The sequence below is a fragment of the Amia ocellicauda genome, chromosome 14 (genome assembly GCF_036373705.1).
Source record: "Amia ocellicauda isolate fAmiCal2 chromosome 14, fAmiCal2.hap1, whole genome shotgun sequence".
In the NCBI taxonomy this organism is placed as follows: domain Eukaryota; kingdom Metazoa; phylum Chordata; class Actinopteri; order Amiiformes; family Amiidae; genus Amia; species Amia ocellicauda.
The window spans coordinates 26,595,225-26,614,023 of NC_089863.1; the positions used below are offsets into that span (position 1 = coordinate 26,595,225).

At 46.3% G+C, this 18,799-nt stretch overlaps 1 protein-coding gene across 3 annotated transcripts in view; it reads left to right on the forward strand.

Moving 5' to 3' along the window:
• The window catches only part of LOC136767572 (immunoglobulin superfamily DCC subclass member 3-like), a 33,130-nt gene that overhangs the window by 8,114 nt on the left and 6,217 nt on the right, over positions 1–18,799 (forward strand). The window contains exons 2-13 of one of the 3 annotated variants that reach the window (XM_066721448.1): positions 3,811–4,119; positions 5,101–5,245; positions 5,730–5,860; positions 6,033–6,170; positions 6,309–6,467; positions 14,085–14,250; positions 15,043–15,293; positions 15,473–15,637; positions 15,930–16,118; positions 17,930–18,046; positions 18,350–18,479; positions 18,601–18,739. In XM_066721448.1, the coding sequence (XP_066577545.1) occupies positions 3,811–4,119; positions 5,101–5,245; positions 5,730–5,860; positions 6,033–6,170; positions 6,309–6,467; positions 14,085–14,250; positions 15,043–15,293; positions 15,473–15,637; positions 15,930–16,118; positions 17,930–18,046; positions 18,350–18,479; positions 18,601–18,739 (2,039 nt within the window). Of the gene's footprint in view, positions 1–3,810; positions 4,120–5,100; positions 5,246–5,729; positions 5,861–6,032; positions 6,171–6,308; positions 6,468–14,084; positions 14,251–15,042; positions 15,294–15,472; positions 15,638–15,929; positions 16,119–17,929; positions 18,047–18,349; positions 18,484–18,600; positions 18,740–18,799 lie in introns of those variants that run through there. The other 2 variants (XM_066721449.1, XM_066721450.1) reach the window with 2 other exon arrangements.

The window sequence follows — 18,799 nt, forward strand, 5'->3', positions numbered from 1 at the left end:
GGGCTCAGACTTTGCGGACCGCCAGCTCTCCCTGGGAGGCTGCTGTCCGCCGTGTCGCAAGACTAGCCGTGTGGGTTTACCATTGTTATTTAACTTCCAAAGCCGAGCTGATTCTCTGAGTGACTTACAACTCTGAGTCCCCAGCCCGGAAAGTTGGTGTATTGATCTTTTTTTTTTACTGGTTTCAGGAGGGGAGATGATCGGAGTGGTCCTGGGATGAAACCACATCCGATTATTTAAATTTTTTGTCATTAATTGGATGGGGAAGATATTAAAGCCCAACAAATATTAAAATAAAATAATGAAGGCTATATAATAAAGTGGTTTAGTCAGATTAGAGTAACTGAGACCCAGAAATCTTCACTTTTTGCTGTAGCTCAAACCCAGATACATTGACGAGCAGTGATGTACTTTAATCACAAAATTGTACACCGTAGATTTGAAATTGGCCTAATTGGTAAGTAGTGGCTGTACAGGAGGGGAATTTTCACATGGGTGTGGGGCAACATCTGTTGGACGAGCTCCAGTCTGCAATGGTCCTAGTGGTTTTGAATGAGAGGGTGGGGGGGTGAGTTGGAGTTCAGTCTGTTTTAAACATGTTGGAGGGGGGGGGGGGTTCGGAATAGCAGATGCAGGCAGCTGGCAGGTTTGGTCGTCTCTTGATTTCATATTTCGATGCGCAAGTTCAAGGCCGTCAAGGGGGGACCTCCTGGCTTTGGCGCTGGACCTCAGAGGTCAAGAACGAAAACCTGGCCTAAGTGTTGTGACGGGGGGCAGGGGGTCCGCTGCGGAACAAATGGCCCCCGGGAAGATGATCAGAATGAGAGAGGGGAGGCGGGGCCGTGGAGGGCGGGGTGACCTTGGCGATGGGTCTGAGTGATGGGGTGGCATGGGAAAGTCACCTCGCAGGGGAGAGTGAAAGGAATACAGAGGAGAGGAGGGATGACGAGGCGGCAAGGGGAGGTAGACCAGGGAAGGGGGGCAGATGGCGCCTGGAGTAGAAGCTGGTGGGTGACAGCCAAGGTGGGGGAGGGGTGTCCACTGCTGTCTTTTGTGTGCGCTGGACTATTGTCACCCCCTCCTCTCTCTCTCTCTCTCTCTCTCTCTCTCTCTCTCTGATTGTATAGACCTCATCCTCTCTTGACCCCCACATCCCCTCCCTCTCCTTTGGCTCGCCCATTGTGTGGCTCCGGGGTCCCCCCTTGGCTCAATGGCTTCAGTGGCTCGATGGCATTTGTCCCCATTGTGCCTGGCGGGGGCGGCGGAGGGCTATAGATCTGGGGGGGAAGACGAACTTCGCAGGCACTAAAAGAGCCATCCATCAAATTCCGCACAATGTCAAGTGCAAGTTCTCTCCCTTTCCCTCCCGACCCATTCCAGCCCTCCCGCGGTGCCGTTGTCCCCTTTTTTTCGCGCCGTCACCCCCTCCTCAAGATGAAGCTGTCAGACACCCTGCCGTGGACTTATTTCTGACCAGACGGACAGGGTTTTCACTTCTCAGACTGTGACTTTCACTCAAGGCCAAAGCCCTTCGTTGAGATGATAGTTTATTGTCGGTTAGCATTTTTATGATCAGCAGTGGTGGTTGTAGTCATTGATTAGACACCTTGAGCCTATTTAATTCACGTTCAAAACCACCAAGCTAACGTAGAAGAAGTCTTAGAAGTTGGCAAGAGGTCCTTGCCCACAGTGAGCTGTTCCACCGAGAACACGGCGAGAACCACAGGGACCATGAAAACGCTCTAGACTGCATAAGTGTAATTACCCATAATGCTGGGGGTGATGCACTGCCGTAGTGAACCTGGACGCCGTAGAATCTTGTGTGCTCCTGTGAGCCGCCTCCACTAAACAGCGGGTGGAATCGTAGAAGTCGGAGATCCAGCTCCACACCGATTCAGTCGGTCCAGACACTGTGTATTGCTACACTTGGTTTACGTGGAGCAAAGATTTAAGTGACAGCTTGTGTTCAAATGGTGTATTGAATATATTGTATATTCCTTTAGTGGTAAGTCATTTGGCAAGGAATGTTCATATGAAATGGAGCACCGTAGGCATGAACGGCTACAGAAAGACACAGAAATAGACTTTAAAACACTTGTCTGCAATGTGGTGTCAAATATATTTCCGCTATACCTTTATGGGTTTGTTATATCTAGTTCTTTATTATTTCGAGGTGTGTTTCAGTGTGTTTTTGTGGCCACTGTTACAACAAGTGTATCGATTGTACTTCCAGGATATGTTTATACTCCCTTCTAGAAATGCAATGGGCCTCTATAACGAATGTACCCGTTAAGCAATTAACTGGCCCTGTAAACTGGCGTCAGTGGCGTTCTGGTTCCAGAGTTCCAGGGGAAAGCTCGTTAAAGACGCTCGTCAAGAGTGCCCCCGGCCCGGCTCGTTAGCAGAGGCGGAGGCCGCAGGGTAATTAAAGAAAACGCAGCGGATCGATAAGAGGGGGTCGGCTGTGTGCCGGGCTGGCATCGTCAATTACCTTTACAAGCCCCCTGCCCCCTGCTCCACTCTGCCCCGCCTGCATCCCAATTACAAGCAGGGAGGCGAGTCCAAGCCGCGGACTTTATTAGACCGTAAACTTTAACAGCCTCTTCATCCCCTTGTCGTCACCTTGTCCTTGAGATCGTAAAGCCTGCTATTAAAGACAAAACAACACCTTCATCCCACAGAGGCCTGCTCGGGGCTTGAATGGACGTGAAGAAAGAAATAGAAGCTATTGCCATTCTTGCTGGGCGAATGGCGAGGGCATGTGTTCGCAGGTGGGGCTACGGTGTGGAGTGGGGTGATGGACACCTGTTACCAGTAGCTGCCCAGTTAAATCCCCGCCCACAGAGAGGTCATCTGAAACTATCTATGATTTCAACCTTCTTTTGCCCTGATAATCATGCCCTGGAGCTTTATTTTTACATCGGCACTCTTTATATCAGAGTATACCCTTACGCAAATGTATGCGGGCACACGTACCATAGGATTTTGTGCATTTCGAATCTGTTTGTCCCGAAGTCCTGTGACTTTTCACACACTTTCAGGGGGATTTACTACACTCTCCCAGGACTAAACCAGGCTTTACCACAGTCAACATGCCTTAGAAATATAGTTCATGGGATGTCATGGTCCCCTCATAAACCCACAGTAAACCACTGGGAGAATATAAAAAAAAAAAACACAGTAAAAGCAAGATTGAAGGGTAAGGACACTGTGATAAAATTACCACTAGATATTTGCTTAATATCTAGTGGTAAGTTTAAGATTAAGTTAAGAGTTGTAGTTGTCATTCATGTCTGGAAAATGTTGTTTCATTGCCACGGTCAGGTTTTCTTCTTTCAGGCAGTGCATTGTGGGTACTGGGTATAACACTGCTTGGGAGGAAAGGCCAGGGATCAAAGCCACAGGGATCATTGGGCACTGCTGCTCAGAGATGACTATTACAGTAATGCAGCTATAGCATCGTACGCACCATTAAGCACAAGGCAATACACTTAAGTGGACAGGGCTGATCCGGCTTCTCACGATGAATGGAGATCAAATGAGCATCGAAGGTCCTATTTATAACCCAGGCTTGGAAGATATGATAGATTTCCTCTGCTGTTGTTTTGGTTCTTATAATAATGATTTAAATAATAATATTAGTGGTACACATTCATATTAGCAGTAGGTAGTATCGTATCATATACTATTTTGGTGGCGTCTTTGTTCAAGGTGACTCGTACTTCAGTACCAGTTGTTGAATTCTGCACCTGACGTGGTGTTTATTAAATTATGCCCAATTAACGATGTGGCTTCTCCCCTTTCCCTCAGCAGGCCTGGGCGGAGCCTCGGAGCTGGCCTTCCTATTGGAGCCCCGGGACGTCATCGCGGTGAGGGACCGGCCGCTGCTGCTGGACTGTCAGGTGCAGGGGGAGGGGCCCATCTCGGTGACGTGGCGGAAGAACGGCGTCCCTGTGGCCACCGGGGAGCGGGCCGGCGTGCTGGCCAACGGCTCGCTCCTCATCCAGAACTTCCACAAGCGGCGTGAGAGCAACGAGACGGATGCTGGGGAGTATGACTGCGCTGCGCAGAACCGCTTCGGCATGCTGGTCAGCAGGAAAGCCCGGGTCCAGCTGGCCTGTAAGTTCCGGTATCGAAGACCTGGAGGACCCCCTAATTGATGTTTTATGTTCCAACCGTGCTCTCAATTACTTAATTGAACCCTTAATTGAACTCATAATTTCCTAAATCAGAGCCTTTTAATGATTTTCAACAGTAGGGATTTTAAGTTAAGTACAGAATTGTATAAATAACTTATTAAAGGACTAACTCTTATTACACAATTAAAAAGTCAAATCTAAGCAGATTAAGGTCCAATTAATTAATTGAGAGCTGGGTTGGAACAAAAACCAGCAGAGTAGGGGCTCCTCCAGGACCAGGAAGCTCTGTCTTCTGGAGGCAGTAATGGTGTTGACCTGTTATCAGCCCTTGACTCCCTTGGATCACAGCAGTGCGGAGGGTAAGGCTATAAAATGACCCCCCCCATCCCCAGGAGGTATGGCGAGAAGGGGACGTGGGGGGTCATTTTATAGCCTTACCCTCCGCACTCATTTTAAAGAGAGGGCGACCTTTCCTTTACCCCGACCCATTACGACTGCCCCCTCCCTATGGCTTAATAAAGCGGAGGGTTTTGGTCGTGCAGTAGAGTTATGGCCGTCACCGGTGATACCTCCAGGCGGGGAGGTTACCATGGCGATGTACTTTCATAATAAGGTCCCCCCCCCACATTGATTGTGAGCACGGCTCCTAGGCTTACATTTGACCAGCCTGACCACTTTTTTGGGGGAGGGAGGGGAGGTAGGGAGTGGGGGGAACTGGTGTGGTTCTTATATAAACAGAGAACAGAAATAAATAAGTCCATAAATAATTCAAATACATAAATAAGTAAGAAAACTTCTTTATGCCAAGACTGTGTGTTTGCATTCAGCCGCGCCCTCAATCTTACCTGCAATCTGTCATCTTGAACTCTCTTTAAAAGTACCCTTTCTCTCCCTCCCTCCCTCCTTGTCCATCCTTCTCCCTCTCTCTCTCTCTCTCTCTCTCTCTCTCTCTCTCTCTCAGCTCTTCCAAAGTTCCACACTCACCCAGAGTCCATGACGGTGGATGAGGGAGGGGTGGCTCGCTTCCAATGTCAGGTGAACGGCATCCCGGAGGCCAACATCACCTGGGAGAGGAACAGGACGGCGCTCAGCACCCAGGACAGCAGGTACAGGGCCCCTGTGTGGAAGCTTCTAGTCCTTGGCTGTCAGACTCCAGTCCTGGGGTGCCGCTGTGTCTGCTGGGTTTCTTTCCTGCCCATCTCTTGGCTCCTTAATTGGTCTAATTAATCAATTAACTGGATTAATTGAATGTCCTGTGGGTTCAGTGTTTTGAGTCAACACAAGTTCTAGATAAGCCTACCTGAGTAAAGAATGACATAGTAATGACAAATAATTAAGATCTCGGTTGGAACAAAAACCAGCAGACACTGTGGCCCCTCAGGAATCAAATCTGACACCCCTTCTCTAGTGTGTTAAATTAGTGTTATTAGTTGAATAAGTGGATTAGTGTGTTTAGTGCCCTCATTCATTTGTTATAGCTTTTGTTTAGCTGTTATATACATTAATTTAGCATTTCATGTCCTCAGTTAAGTGTATGAGAGCCCTGTATGTTGATATTTCTCACCTGTGCCATCCCCCCGTCCCCCCCAGGTACACTCTGCTCCCCGCTGGGATCCTCCAGGTCACGGGCGTGCGCCGCTCGGACAGCGGGGTGTACCGCTGCATGGCCACCAACATCGCCAACACCCGTTACAGCCACGAGGCCCAGCTCAACATCAGCGGTGAGTGTGGGCAATGTGTACAGGCATTGCCAGCCTCACAGGCCCATGGGAATTGTGACAAGATGGCAGGGCTGTCTCACTGAGGGTTGGATTGCCACTCTTGTTCATATCCGCAGTCCTGATCTCTTGCTCTCTCTCTCTCTCTCTCTCTCTCTCTCTCTCTCTCTCTCAGTGGCGGCACAACGGACCTATCGTGAACCGGTCATCCTCTCCGGCCCCCAGAATCTCACCATCACCGTGCACCAAACAGCCATTTTGGAGTGCATTGCCACGGGCAACCCCCGGCCCATCGTGTCCTGGAGCAGGCTGGGTAAGATTCTGCTTTTTTTGAAGTCCTTTTTTATGATTTTGCACGTGGATATGCAGTGTATTTTTTTACTTCTCTTCTGACTTTCTCTTTTTGTATCTCTGTCTGTCTGTGTGTGTATGTGTGTGTGTGTGTGGACAGACGGGCGCTCCATCGGCGTCGAGGGTATCCAGGTTGTGGGCACAGGCAACCTCATGATCTCAGACGTCACCCTTCAGCATTCGGGCGTCTACGTGTGCGCCGCCAACCGGCCCGGGACCAGGATGAGGCGTACGGCACTGGGGAGATTGGTGGTGCAAGGTAGGACTGCCCTGCCCTGTGCTGTCACCCTCACTCTTAGTCTCTCTCTCTGTCACCATCTCACTCTCTGGCTTGTCTTATATTACAGACAATATCACTGGATCTCAATACTGTATGTACTGTTTTTTTTACACAGACACACACACACAATTCATTAATCTAAAACACTTCACACACACACACTGCAACACTGTACTGATCTAAAACACTTCACACACACAGACAACACTGTCCTGATCTATAACACTTCACACACACAGATTACAACACTGTACTGATCTATAACACTACACACACACACAGATTACAACACTGTACTGATCTAAAACACTTCACACACACAGACAACACTGTACTGATCTATAACAATACACACACACACACACACACACACACACACACACACACGCAGATTACAACACTGTACTGATCTATAACACTACACACACACACAGATTACAACACTGTACTGATCTATAACACTACACACACACACACAGATTACAACACTGTACTGATCTATAACACTACACACACACACACAGATTACAACACTGTACTGATCTATAACACTACACACACACACACGCAGATTACAACACTGTACTGATCTATAACACTACACACACACACAGATTACAACACTGTACTGATCTATAACACTACACACACACACACACACGCAGATTACAACACTGTACTGATCTATAACACTACACACACACACACACGCAGATTACAACACTGTACTGATCTATAACACTACACACACACACACACACACGCAGATTACAACACTGTACTGATCTATAACACTACACACACACACAGATTACAACACTGTACTGATCTATAACACTACACACACACACACACGCAGATTACAACACTGTACTGATCTATAACACTACACACACACACACACACACACGCAGATTACAACACTGTACTGATCTATAACACTACACACACACACAGATTACAACACTGTACTGATCTATAACACTACACACACACACACACACACGCAGATTACAACACTGTACTGATCTATAACACTACACACACACACACAGATTACAACACTGTACTGATTTAAAACACTACACACACACACACAACACACAATATATAACTTCCTATCTTTTGAACACAAAATCTTTGTCTGATGCATGCATTTAAAAAAATCTGTTTTCTGAGCTCACCTACCTGCCATTCATGTTTAGAATATAGTACTCTATACAGTTGGGAAGGCCTGATTCAATATAAGTAATTGCACCAGTGTCAGTCCATGACCTCGTTAAGCATCTGACCTGTAAGCCCTGCCCCTTATTATTCACTCTTTTGGGGCATCATTCCCCATTACCAGTAAATACAATTAAGCAATTAAGCAATTAAGACGCACACTGGCACAGCCTGGGGTGGAGGTATAGTGACAGTCTCTCTCTCTCACACACACACACACACACACACACACACACACACACACACACACACACACACACATGCACTGAGGACAGCCGGAGAGGGAGTGTCACTGGGGGGGAGGGGAGAGATTTGGGAAGGCCAGACTACATTAACCTGTATTGGATTTGCCAGTGACCTTCTGGGGGGTCACCTGACACTCTCTCATGAAATGGGGGCCCCGGGATCATTAAGGCCAGAGCTTCGGGATACGAGCGCATACGCCTGCTTACCAATGCACGGCCGTTTTGATGTCGCAGATTTGCCAAAAACCCTTAGCAACCGACACGGTCACACACGTCTGTCTGTCTGTTTCTAAAACGCTCCCGGCAACGCTAGGCACAGATGCAGTGGGAGCTGATTTTATGATTTGTTCCAATCGTCTATTTTTCGGGGGTCGATTTACTCGATTATTGTCGCTAATATTTTTGTATCTGCCAGTGTAATTTTAAGTGTATCAGTCTGCCTATCAAAATCTTTACCCAGTTGATAGTTTTATATTATCTCCGTCTGTCTGTCTATATCTATCTATATATCTATCTATCAATACATCTGGCTATCTATGTATCTATCTTTCTAACTATCTATGTACCTACTGTATCTATTTATCTATCAATCTATTGGTTTATCTCTAGTAATCTGTTTATCTATCTAACTACATATGTACCTCCTGTATCTATATATCTGTTTATCTCTCTACTGTATCTATCTGTTTCTCTATCTTTCTATCTATGCACCTACTGTATCTATCTATCTATATTTCTAAATACCTGTATACCCACTGTATCTATCTATCTATTTATTTATCTCTAGCTATCTGTTTATCTCTATCTCTATGTACCTACTATATCTATTGTATCTCCATCTATCTATCTAGATATATATCTATCCATCTGTCAGTTTATCTAACAGATCTACCCATCCATCTCTCTCCATCCCTCCCTCCTTCCATCTCTCCGTCACTAAACTATACATGCGCTAGCGGTCTATTCAGAGACATGGCATTCGGTCACTCTGCTGAACTGGGATCCAACACAATGGCTGCGGCAGATGCAGGTTTCAGGTCACTTCCCTGAGACACGGATCGTTATGCAGTTGTATCGTTTGCAGTGTTCGCTTCATGGTCCCAGACTTGGTGCAAAGGTCTGAGGCGAGGGTCTGCCCTTTCTCACACACACACTTACTTCACCCCCTCTTGCCCTTGAACCCGGGGAGCAGCCAGCTTGCGTGTGTGTACCTCGCTGCTCTTGTGACACACGGGGCAGATGCATTTCAGGGGGGGGAATAGACAATGGAGGGCCATCTGAGAGAGAGAGAAAGGGAGGAGGAAGGGGGATGTGGGTGGGAGTGCAGGGGAGGCTTTGTGTAGAATCACCCTTCACCTCTGACCTCCGACCTCTCGCAATAGGACTTATGAGAAGGCAGGTCGGAGGGGAAGGGGGAGCAGGGGGATAATTTTGATTGGGAGAGGAGGAGAGGGATTGATGGCTGGTTGAAGAGGTGACAGTCACCCCCCTTCCCTCTGCGTTTGGGACAGGGACAGGGCTGGGGGGGTGGGGAGGTGGTGTGGAGGCAGATGACGGCTGTTGCGATCCACAGCTGGTGGTCAGTGGGCCGGCTCAAGAGCAAAGTCAAGGCCAGGGAGACGGGGAAACAACCGAGACAAAACGGCACTGAACAAAAAGCGAAAGATGGATGGGCCCGGCGAGTGAATGGGATCTATCGATTTCCCAGGATCAAAATGCAGATCACTGGAAAGCCTTTAATAGCGGGATGGCCGCGAGCCCCGGGGTCAGATCTTCGTATGCAGCTGTCGTTATTTTAGCCACTGCTTCGAGGAGGGATATCGGCCTCTAGTTCTCAAGACAAGTATGGATAAAAAGAACAGCAGAGAGCGTCGTTAGAATTAAAAAAATATGAATGTTCCATATTGGATACTGATGACATGTGTAGACTTATAAAGCGGCGAGTCTGTTTCCGTGTTTTATGCAATCGCACGGACACGGACACAAAATGCTGTGTTACAGATCAAATTCAGCTCATAGAGTTACACATCCCGATGTGTAACAGTGTATCTGTGGTCTTAGTGCCCGAGTACTGAATTACTCTCTGTAATTACACATACACGTACCGACACCACATATTATTGTGATTACTATTATTATTATATCTTAGCGATAAAAGTCTATTTGGGATCACAGTGTAATAATATCCCTGTAAAATACAGAGGTCTTAGTGCCAAGGTGGTAAAGAATGAAAGATGGCGAAATAAACTGATAGGCACAAAAAGGCAGACAGACAGATCCAAAACACAATAAACACACTGAAACTTTGAACCCCGAACCATATCAACCAAAACACTAAAAAGACCCCCCTCCCATACTAAATACAATTTAACAAGAGAAGCTGACAATTAATTTCATTTATTGTTGGATAGATAGACTGATAGATAGATAAAGATATAAGTAAAGAGAGAGAGAGATAATGACAAACAGAGAGGGATGGATGGATAGATAGATAAACACATAAGTAAAGTGAGACAGAAAGAACACCAATACTTCTGTTTCTGGGGCTGCTTGTTCCCATACAAAATAAAAAACCCACTTGAACTTCAGCACCTACACACAAACACACACACACTCACCTCCTCTGTTTAAACACCAGGGGTGGGTGTGTGTATGTGTGTGTGTGTGTGGGGGGGGTCCTGCATAGGGTCTCAGATAAACGATTCCTCTGAAGTTCAAGTGTGAAGAGCCCTTGACGGGGAGAAGGAGAGCTCCTGCGGCAGATTAATTACAGTGGGGCCCCGGCCACTCCAGACGCCCATTCACATCGTACAGAAAGCACTGGAGTGGCCCCCATTCAGCTGGAAACACACCAATCAATCTCGCCCACGAAACACTGAGGCAGGAGTTCTTTTGTGTAGAAGGAGGAATTGTCTAGTACATACGGCTGAGGTACTAATTTACAAAAACAATAACACACCTTTAACTGATAACAGCCGAAATGCAATAATCCTGTAATAATCATATAGTCGGGTCAGCAATAATCAATGATAGCCTTTGGAAAACAAGCAGGGAGCGCAACAGGAAGTGGAAATGTCAGTGATGATAGTTAGGGTACAGTCAACTCTGATTGGCTGACCGACTTGGCCATAATAGGAAGTGTTCACACTGAACACACTGAAGTGCTGGGGTTTTGATTTTTTAGTTTATTTTTCCTTTTCTATCCGAAATTGTACTTATTAACTGGAGGCATAAACATGGCAGTGAAAAAAATGCATCAAACTAATCGAGAACAGTGAGAGCAGGTGTATTCCTTGCAGGTCTGATTAGCCGGACGCCAAGCAATGTCCGAAATCAAAAAATGGAAAAGCAGGAAAACATGTGGATGGTTTAAATCAATATAATGTTTGTAATTGTAACGTTGTACCTCTCAAAAATAATTAAAAACGCAAAATACATGCTTCCTTTTTTATCTCTATGTTTGGAGCACTAGACATAAATTGGGATGCTAGTTATGCCCCTTCACAGTTTTCTTAGTCTCATTTTGAGACACATGAAAGGGCAACAAAATAAGATACTTTTTGGTACTATTTCACACCCAATGTACTACCATCTTACTATATGATTACTGAGCAGGGATGCACAATAAGAGGCCCGTGAGAATGATCGAAATTTTAAAAAACAATAACCACAACAACGAAAAAAGTGTCTTTCTTTTTTTTTTTTTAATATATTTGAAAAAATGACCAAAAAGGGGGAATAATGTCTTTTTTTATTTTTTTTTATTTCTGTTGTTCCCGAAAGAAAGAAAAACAGACTGAATGTGAGAGTGGGGGCCCACAGGACAGAGGGAGAGGAATAATATTAATTCTCCAAATTGATTAATGACTCCCTATTGAAAGTCCCCTCTCCTTCCCAGCGCCCGGCTCAATAGGCGTGAGAAGTGGCTCCCTTTCACAGGCTAGGCGATAGATCAATGAGATGCAGGGGTCTGTGTGTGCGGATGGGCTTTGTCCTCCATTGAAAACCGGTGTCAGGGACCCTCTCTCCGTGCATCGGGGCACATCTGGCCCCCTTCTCCACACAGGCCAGCCGGCAGGGGAGAGGGGGCGGGGCCTCTGTGTCACAAAGGGACATGAGGTAAAGAGGGGTGGGGTTAATATGGAGGGGAGTGGCTTGTGGAGTTGATTGGCAAGGTGAAGGTTCCCTGGGCAGTCTGATGTGTTAATGAACTGCTGGGGTCCCCTCGCTTTTTTTTTTTTACCTGAAATACAAGTGCTAACTGGCCGGCTGAAGAATATTTTAATGGATCTCTTTCGTCTGGTTTTCAAATGTTAGCAGAAGCACACACACGCCGATATACAGACATGGCAGAAAGTATTGGTATCCTTGCATTGTATTCAAATAATGTACCATTCGCCCTGAAAAGATCTTTTGTCATTCATACATGCATGTCTTTGGTTTGCAGTGGAACAAAAACTGTGAAAAGAACTGAATTCTTGCTTATTCTATAAAGACATTCTAAAATCGATACCCTTTAGAAGGGGTATGAAATAATTGTATTGTAGTGATAACTCAAGCAGACCATTCTCTCTTAATTAGTATCACAGGTGTCTTCAATCGCATCATCACTCATTCAGCCAGTTTAAATGGAGAAAAGTTTCTCACTGTTTTGTGTCACTGTGTGTATCACACTGAACATGGAAAAGAGAAGCTGACAATTAATTTCATTTATTGTTAGATAGATAGAATGGTCTGCTTGAGTTATCACTACAATACAATTATTTCATACCCCTTCTAAAGGGTATCGATTTTAGAATGTCTTTATAGAATAAGCAAGAAAATAAGCAGGGAAAAAAATGAATGCAGGTCATGGGTCCTCCAGCAGGATAATGACCCAATACACACCTCAAAAAGCACCCAAGAATGGATGAGAAGAAAACATTGGACCCTTCAGAAGTGGTCTTCTATGAGTCCTGATCTAAATCCCATTGAACATCTGTGGAAAGAGCTGTAACTCGCAGTTTGGAAAAGGCCCCCATCAAACCTGAGAGAACTGGAGTGGTTTGCTCAAGTAGAGTGGGCCAAACTACCAGTTATAAATCTCATTCAGAGCTACAGACAACGCTTGATTGCAGTTATTGTCTCTAAAGGCTGTGCAACAAAATATTAGGTTAAGGGTCCCAATATTTTTGTCTGTGCCATTTTCATTTGTTTTACAGTTTAAAGTGATATGTTACATCATAAATCAAAAGCAAAGTTTCTGTTCTATTGAATGTGAAATAAAGAATGGTGGATACCAAATACTTGTCAATTTCTACTTAGTTCAGAGAAAATTGTTAGGGTGGAAGGGTGCCAATACTTTTGGCCACGTCTGTATGTTACAGCTGACAATCTATTTTTATATTTCGCTTCCTAACATCCTGTCAGGCTGTGTATCTATCTATCTATCTATCTATCTATCTATATAGATAGTATAGTTACAAAATATATGGCAAGGTCCATTTCAACAATGCATTTTTGAACACACAAATATAAGGATTTACAGAGGAAAATATATGCATTTAAACATATATTACAACTCCGCAACGAAGGAAGAATGAAGAATGTAAGGACCACACATTGCTGCCACAGATTTAAAATTTGTATTTGTTCTGTACAGGGATACTTACTGTAGCCTTTTCAACACGTGTTCATCCTATGCAATGAGAAGTGGTCCGGGTGCATTGCCGGAATTCATTCCTAAGTTATTAACAAGCATCCCTGTATATAAAACAATAAGTTAAATATAGAATTGTATAAATAACTTTTAAAATAAACAATTATTTTATTACATGATTTAAAAAGTCAAATCAAAGCAGATTGTTACTTCAATTAAGCTTGAACTAGCAGGGTTGGGAACCCCTGATCTAGCTACACTATCCATGCACCCATGACACCTGCACATTCCTGGGTCATGCCACTGCGGACAGACCTTTGCTGACGGTCAGCAGCATCAGAGCCTTGTTAGTGCCGCCCTCTTCTGTCCGGCTATGGGACTGCAGCTTTAGCAGCCTGGATTGCGAAGTCCTATACAGTGCATTGAAATTAGGGAAATATTGCACAAGTATTCTCATCTCTCTTCTCCACTCCCCTTCTCTCTCTCCAGCCCCGCCAGAGTTCCTGCAGTGGCCGCAGTCGGTCTCAAAGCCCACAGGCGGCAACGCGGTGTTCACCTGTCTGGCGCAGGGCGTGCCGGAGCCGCACCTCATCTGGCTGAAGAATGGCAAGATCCTGACACCAGGAGACAACGTCAAACTGACCAACAACAACAGGTAGAGACTGGGCAACACCCACAAAGCTCTCACACACAGCCAATCACCAGCCAGATATGAATCTGAGAAGTGGTGGCTGGTTGTATTTTATTAATTGGCCTAATTAGAGCTTATTACTAACGTTAAACCATTGTAGACATCAAAATTAAAGAGATATTATAGAAGTATATATGTCACCCAAAGTCTACAACGTTTTGTCATCTGCAAATTGTTAGTTCACTTAAGGTTTTAGTGAATTAATTAGATGCATAAGATACAGCAATAATAGTAGGGGGCATCAGGGTGTGTAGCACATTTAATAAATATTATTATTATTATTATTATTATTATTATTATTATTTCTTGGCAGACGCCCTTATCCAGGGCGACTTACAACATAAGTGCAAATATGTATAATTAATTACTAATTAATAACTGTAGTGGTAGCATATGCCTGACTGGGGCTCAAGGAACTCAGACTGTACAAAGAACAGTAGTAGTAGTAGTAGTAGTAGTAGTAGTAGTAGAAGCTAAAATTTAACCAAGATTTCATTGATTTTAATAGCTCCAGCTTGGGTGCAGATCCACAGTGCTGCCACTAGATGTCAGAATTGTCTCACATCTGTTTAGATCACAAATTGAAATAAATTAATTAACCAATTAATTATATAAATAAGGACATTTATGAATGTATAAATACATAAATAAAAACTCAAATCAAATCTTAAATGTAAGAGAGAGCACCCTGCTTTCCTCTAAACTTAGACTAATTTAGTATAATATCCAAACCCATCCCCCCATCTCTTCCCTCAGTACCCTGGCCGTGACACGCATCACCTCCGATGACGAGGCCATCTACCAGTGCATCGCTGAGAACAGCGCAGGCACCAACCAGGCCAGCGCCCGCCTGGCCGTCTCCCTGACCCAGGAGCTGCCCTCCTCCCCCCAGGGCCTGACCGCCAGCCCCCTGTCGCCCTCCGCCATGCAGCTGGCATGGGAGCAGCCCCCCGGGGAGGTGACGGACGGCATCATCGGATACGTGCTGCACATCCGCAAGATCGGCGGTGAGAGCCGGTGGGCGGGGCCAGGGGTAGACTTCCATAGGGGGCGAGGGGTGTAAATGACTATTCCAATTAACCAATTAAGAGTTGAGTGGGAATGAGGCTCGGACGTCCTCCATCCCTCGTGGAGCAGGTGTGAAGAACTCAAGGACTGTATCTTGATCGGCTGTTTTCTCCCCCAGAGCCAGACAGTCGAGAGCTGCAGGAGGCGGTGAGCAAGACCACCTACCAGCATGTCTTCAGCAACCTGGAGCCCGCCACCACCTACTCCATCTACCTCAAGGCCTACTCACCCCTGGGAGCCAGCCAGCAGTCCCACACGGTCGTGGCCACCACTCTTGGGGGAGGTGAGTCAATCCCTGGACTGCTAAGGGACACTCTGGTGAGGTGGGAGGAGCAGCGATGTCATGAATCCTAGATCTTTAACAGGGACATGGTGTATGCAGTATACACAACACCTAGAAAAACAATGGCATCTAAACTTTGAACTCTCTCTTACTCCCTCCCCCTGCCTCTCCCTCCATCCCTCTCCCTCTCTGTCTCCATCCATCCCTCTCCCTCTCCCTCCCTCTCTCTCTCTCTCTCTCTCTCTGTCTCTATTTCTCTCCCCCCCTCTCTCCCTGTCTCTCTCCCTCTCAGTGCCTGACGCGCCAAGCTTCTTCACCAAGGTGCTCAATGCCAGTGCGGTGCAGGCCTTCTGGGAGCTGCCCAGCAAACCAGGCAAGGTGGAGGGCTTCAAACTGTACCATCGCCGAGTGCCCCACCCTGACTACGAGGGGCCCCATGTCCTGCCAGTCAACACCAACTCCTTCACCCTGGCCAAGCTAGGTGAGTGCCCTCCACCCACAGCTCTGACCGATGACTGCCACTGACTGAGTGCCCGATTGGTTGATTGTATTCTGTTCCACTAATGACCGCATCTAGAGCCCAACTTTGATCGATTTAAATAATATAATGTGTCTGACATCTTAGGGAACTGTGCTTAATTAACCTGTACAGTGAGGGGAAAAAAGTATTTGATCCCCTGCTGATTTTGTACGTTTGCCCACTGATAAAGAAATGATCAGTTTATAATTTTAATGGTAGGTGTATTTTAACAGTGAGAGACAGAATAACAGCAAAAAAATCCAGAAAAACGCATTTCAAAAAAGTTATACATTGATTTGCATGTTAATGAGGGAAATAAGTATTTGATCCCCTATCAATCAGCAAGATTTCTGGCTCCCAGGTGTCTTTTATAAAGGTAATGAGCTGAGATTAGGAGCACTCTCTTAAAGGAGTGCTCCTAATCTCAGCTCGTTACCTGTATAAAAGACACCTGTCCACAGAAGCAATCAATCAATCAGATTCCAAACTCTCCACCATGGCCAAGACCAAAGAGCTGTCCAAGGATGTCAGGGACAAGATTGTAGACCTACACAAGGCTGGAATGGGCTACAAGACCATCGCCAAGCAGCTTGGTGAGAAGGTGACAACAGTTGGTGCGATTATTCGCAAATGGAAGAAACACAAAATAACTGTCAGTCTCCCTTGGTCTGGGGCTCAATGATCACGAGAACGGTGAGGAATCAGCCCAGAACTACACGGGAGGATCTTGTTAATGATCTCAAGGCAGCTGGGACCATAGTCACCAAGAAAACAATTGGTAACACACTACGCCGTGAAGGACTGAAATCCTGCAGCGCCCGCAAGGTCCCCCTGCTCAAGAAAGCACATGTACAGGCCCGTCTGAAGTTTGCCAATGAACATCTGAATGATTCAGAGGAGAACTGGGTGGAAGTGTTGTGGTCAGATGAGACCAAAATCGAGCTCTTTGGCATCAACTCAACTCGCCGTGTTTGGAGGAGGAGGAATGACCCCAAGAACACCATCCCCACCGTCAAACATGGAGGTGGAAACATTATGCTTTGGGGGTGTTTTTCTGCTAAGGGGACAGGACAACTGCACCGCATCAAAGGGACGATGGACGGGGCCATGTACCGTCAAATCTTGGGTGACAACCTCCTTCCCTCAGCCAGGGCATTGAAAATGGGTCGTGGATGGGTATTCCAGCATGACAATGACCCAAAACACACAGCCAAGGCAACAAAGGAGTGGCTCAAGAAGAAGCACATTATGGTCCTGGAGTGGCCTAGCCAGTCTCCAGACCTTAATCCCATAGAAAATCTGTGGAGGGAGCTGAAGGTTTGAGTTGCCAAACATCAGCCTTGAAACCTTAATGACTTGGAGAGGATCTGCAAAGAGGAGTGGGACAAAATCCCTCCTGAGATGTGTGCAAACCTGGTGGCCAACTACAAGAAACGTCTGACCTCTGTGATTGCCAACAAGGGTTTTGCCACCAAGTACTAAGTCGAAGGGGTCAAATACTTATTTCCCTCATTAACATGCAAATCAATTTTTTGGAAATGCATTTTTCTGGATTTTTTGGTTGTTATTCTGTCTCTCACTGTTAAAATACACCTACCATTAACATTATAGACTGATCATTTCTTTGTCAGTGGGCAAACATACAAAATCAGCAGGGGATCAAATACTTTTTTCCCCCCCACTGTATGCCAGGAGTCACTGATCACCACAGGGGTGTTGCGGCGCAGTGCATCATGGGTAGTGCTGACAGCTGCGTGTCTTTATGCTTGTAGACCCCGCCGCGGTATACGAGATCAAGCTGGTGGCTTATAACGGCAATGGAGACGGCAACTGCAGCAAGAGACTGGTGTCCCTGACGGAGGATGGAACCAGTGCCAAAACCAGTACAGGTGAGAGACTGGGATGGTGCTGGTGGGCGGGGAACTGAGGGGGATCTCAGGCACTTCATAGCTACATCAGTCCTCTACACAGTCAAATGCAGTCTACATTTAGTCTGACAAACTAGACAAAAAATTGGCCCTTAATGTGGATTGCTGCAGTTTCTGTTATGAACCACAAGGTGGCTGCAATCAAACACATCCCATTAGAGTGCAAGAAGAAAGACTCGGGACTGCACCAGTTTATGAAGTGGTCTCTCTCTCTCTCTCTTGCTCTCTCCCTCTTTCTCTTTCTCCCTCTCTTCCTCTGTCCAGGTGGCGAGACGGTGTGTAACTGCAGGCAGGAGGGCGAGAACTCGATGGCTGGCATCGTGGTGGGCATCCACATCGCCATGGCCTGCATCATCTTCTGCGTGCTCTTCCTCATGTTCGGGTACCGCCGCAGGTAAGACGGAGGGATTAATAGGGTCTGCGGTTTACGCATGAACTTGCTCGGGTTTGATGTTTTACAATGTGGTGTGGAGCTTTGTGACTGACTGGTCGGTGACCGTCTTTTGTCCCCCCAGCCTGTTCTGTCGGAAGGGGACCCAGGATAGCTGGTCTGTGCCTCAGGGGGGTGACGCAGAGGGTCCCCTGTCCCAGAGGAGCTCAGCCCTGAAGGAGGGCGTCACCCGGCCCCCAGAAGCCATTGAACTAGTGCCTCAGGTAGGCAGAGTGCAGCCCGGCAAAAGTCTGTCCAGTGGAATGCTGGGAGTTTGTGTGTAG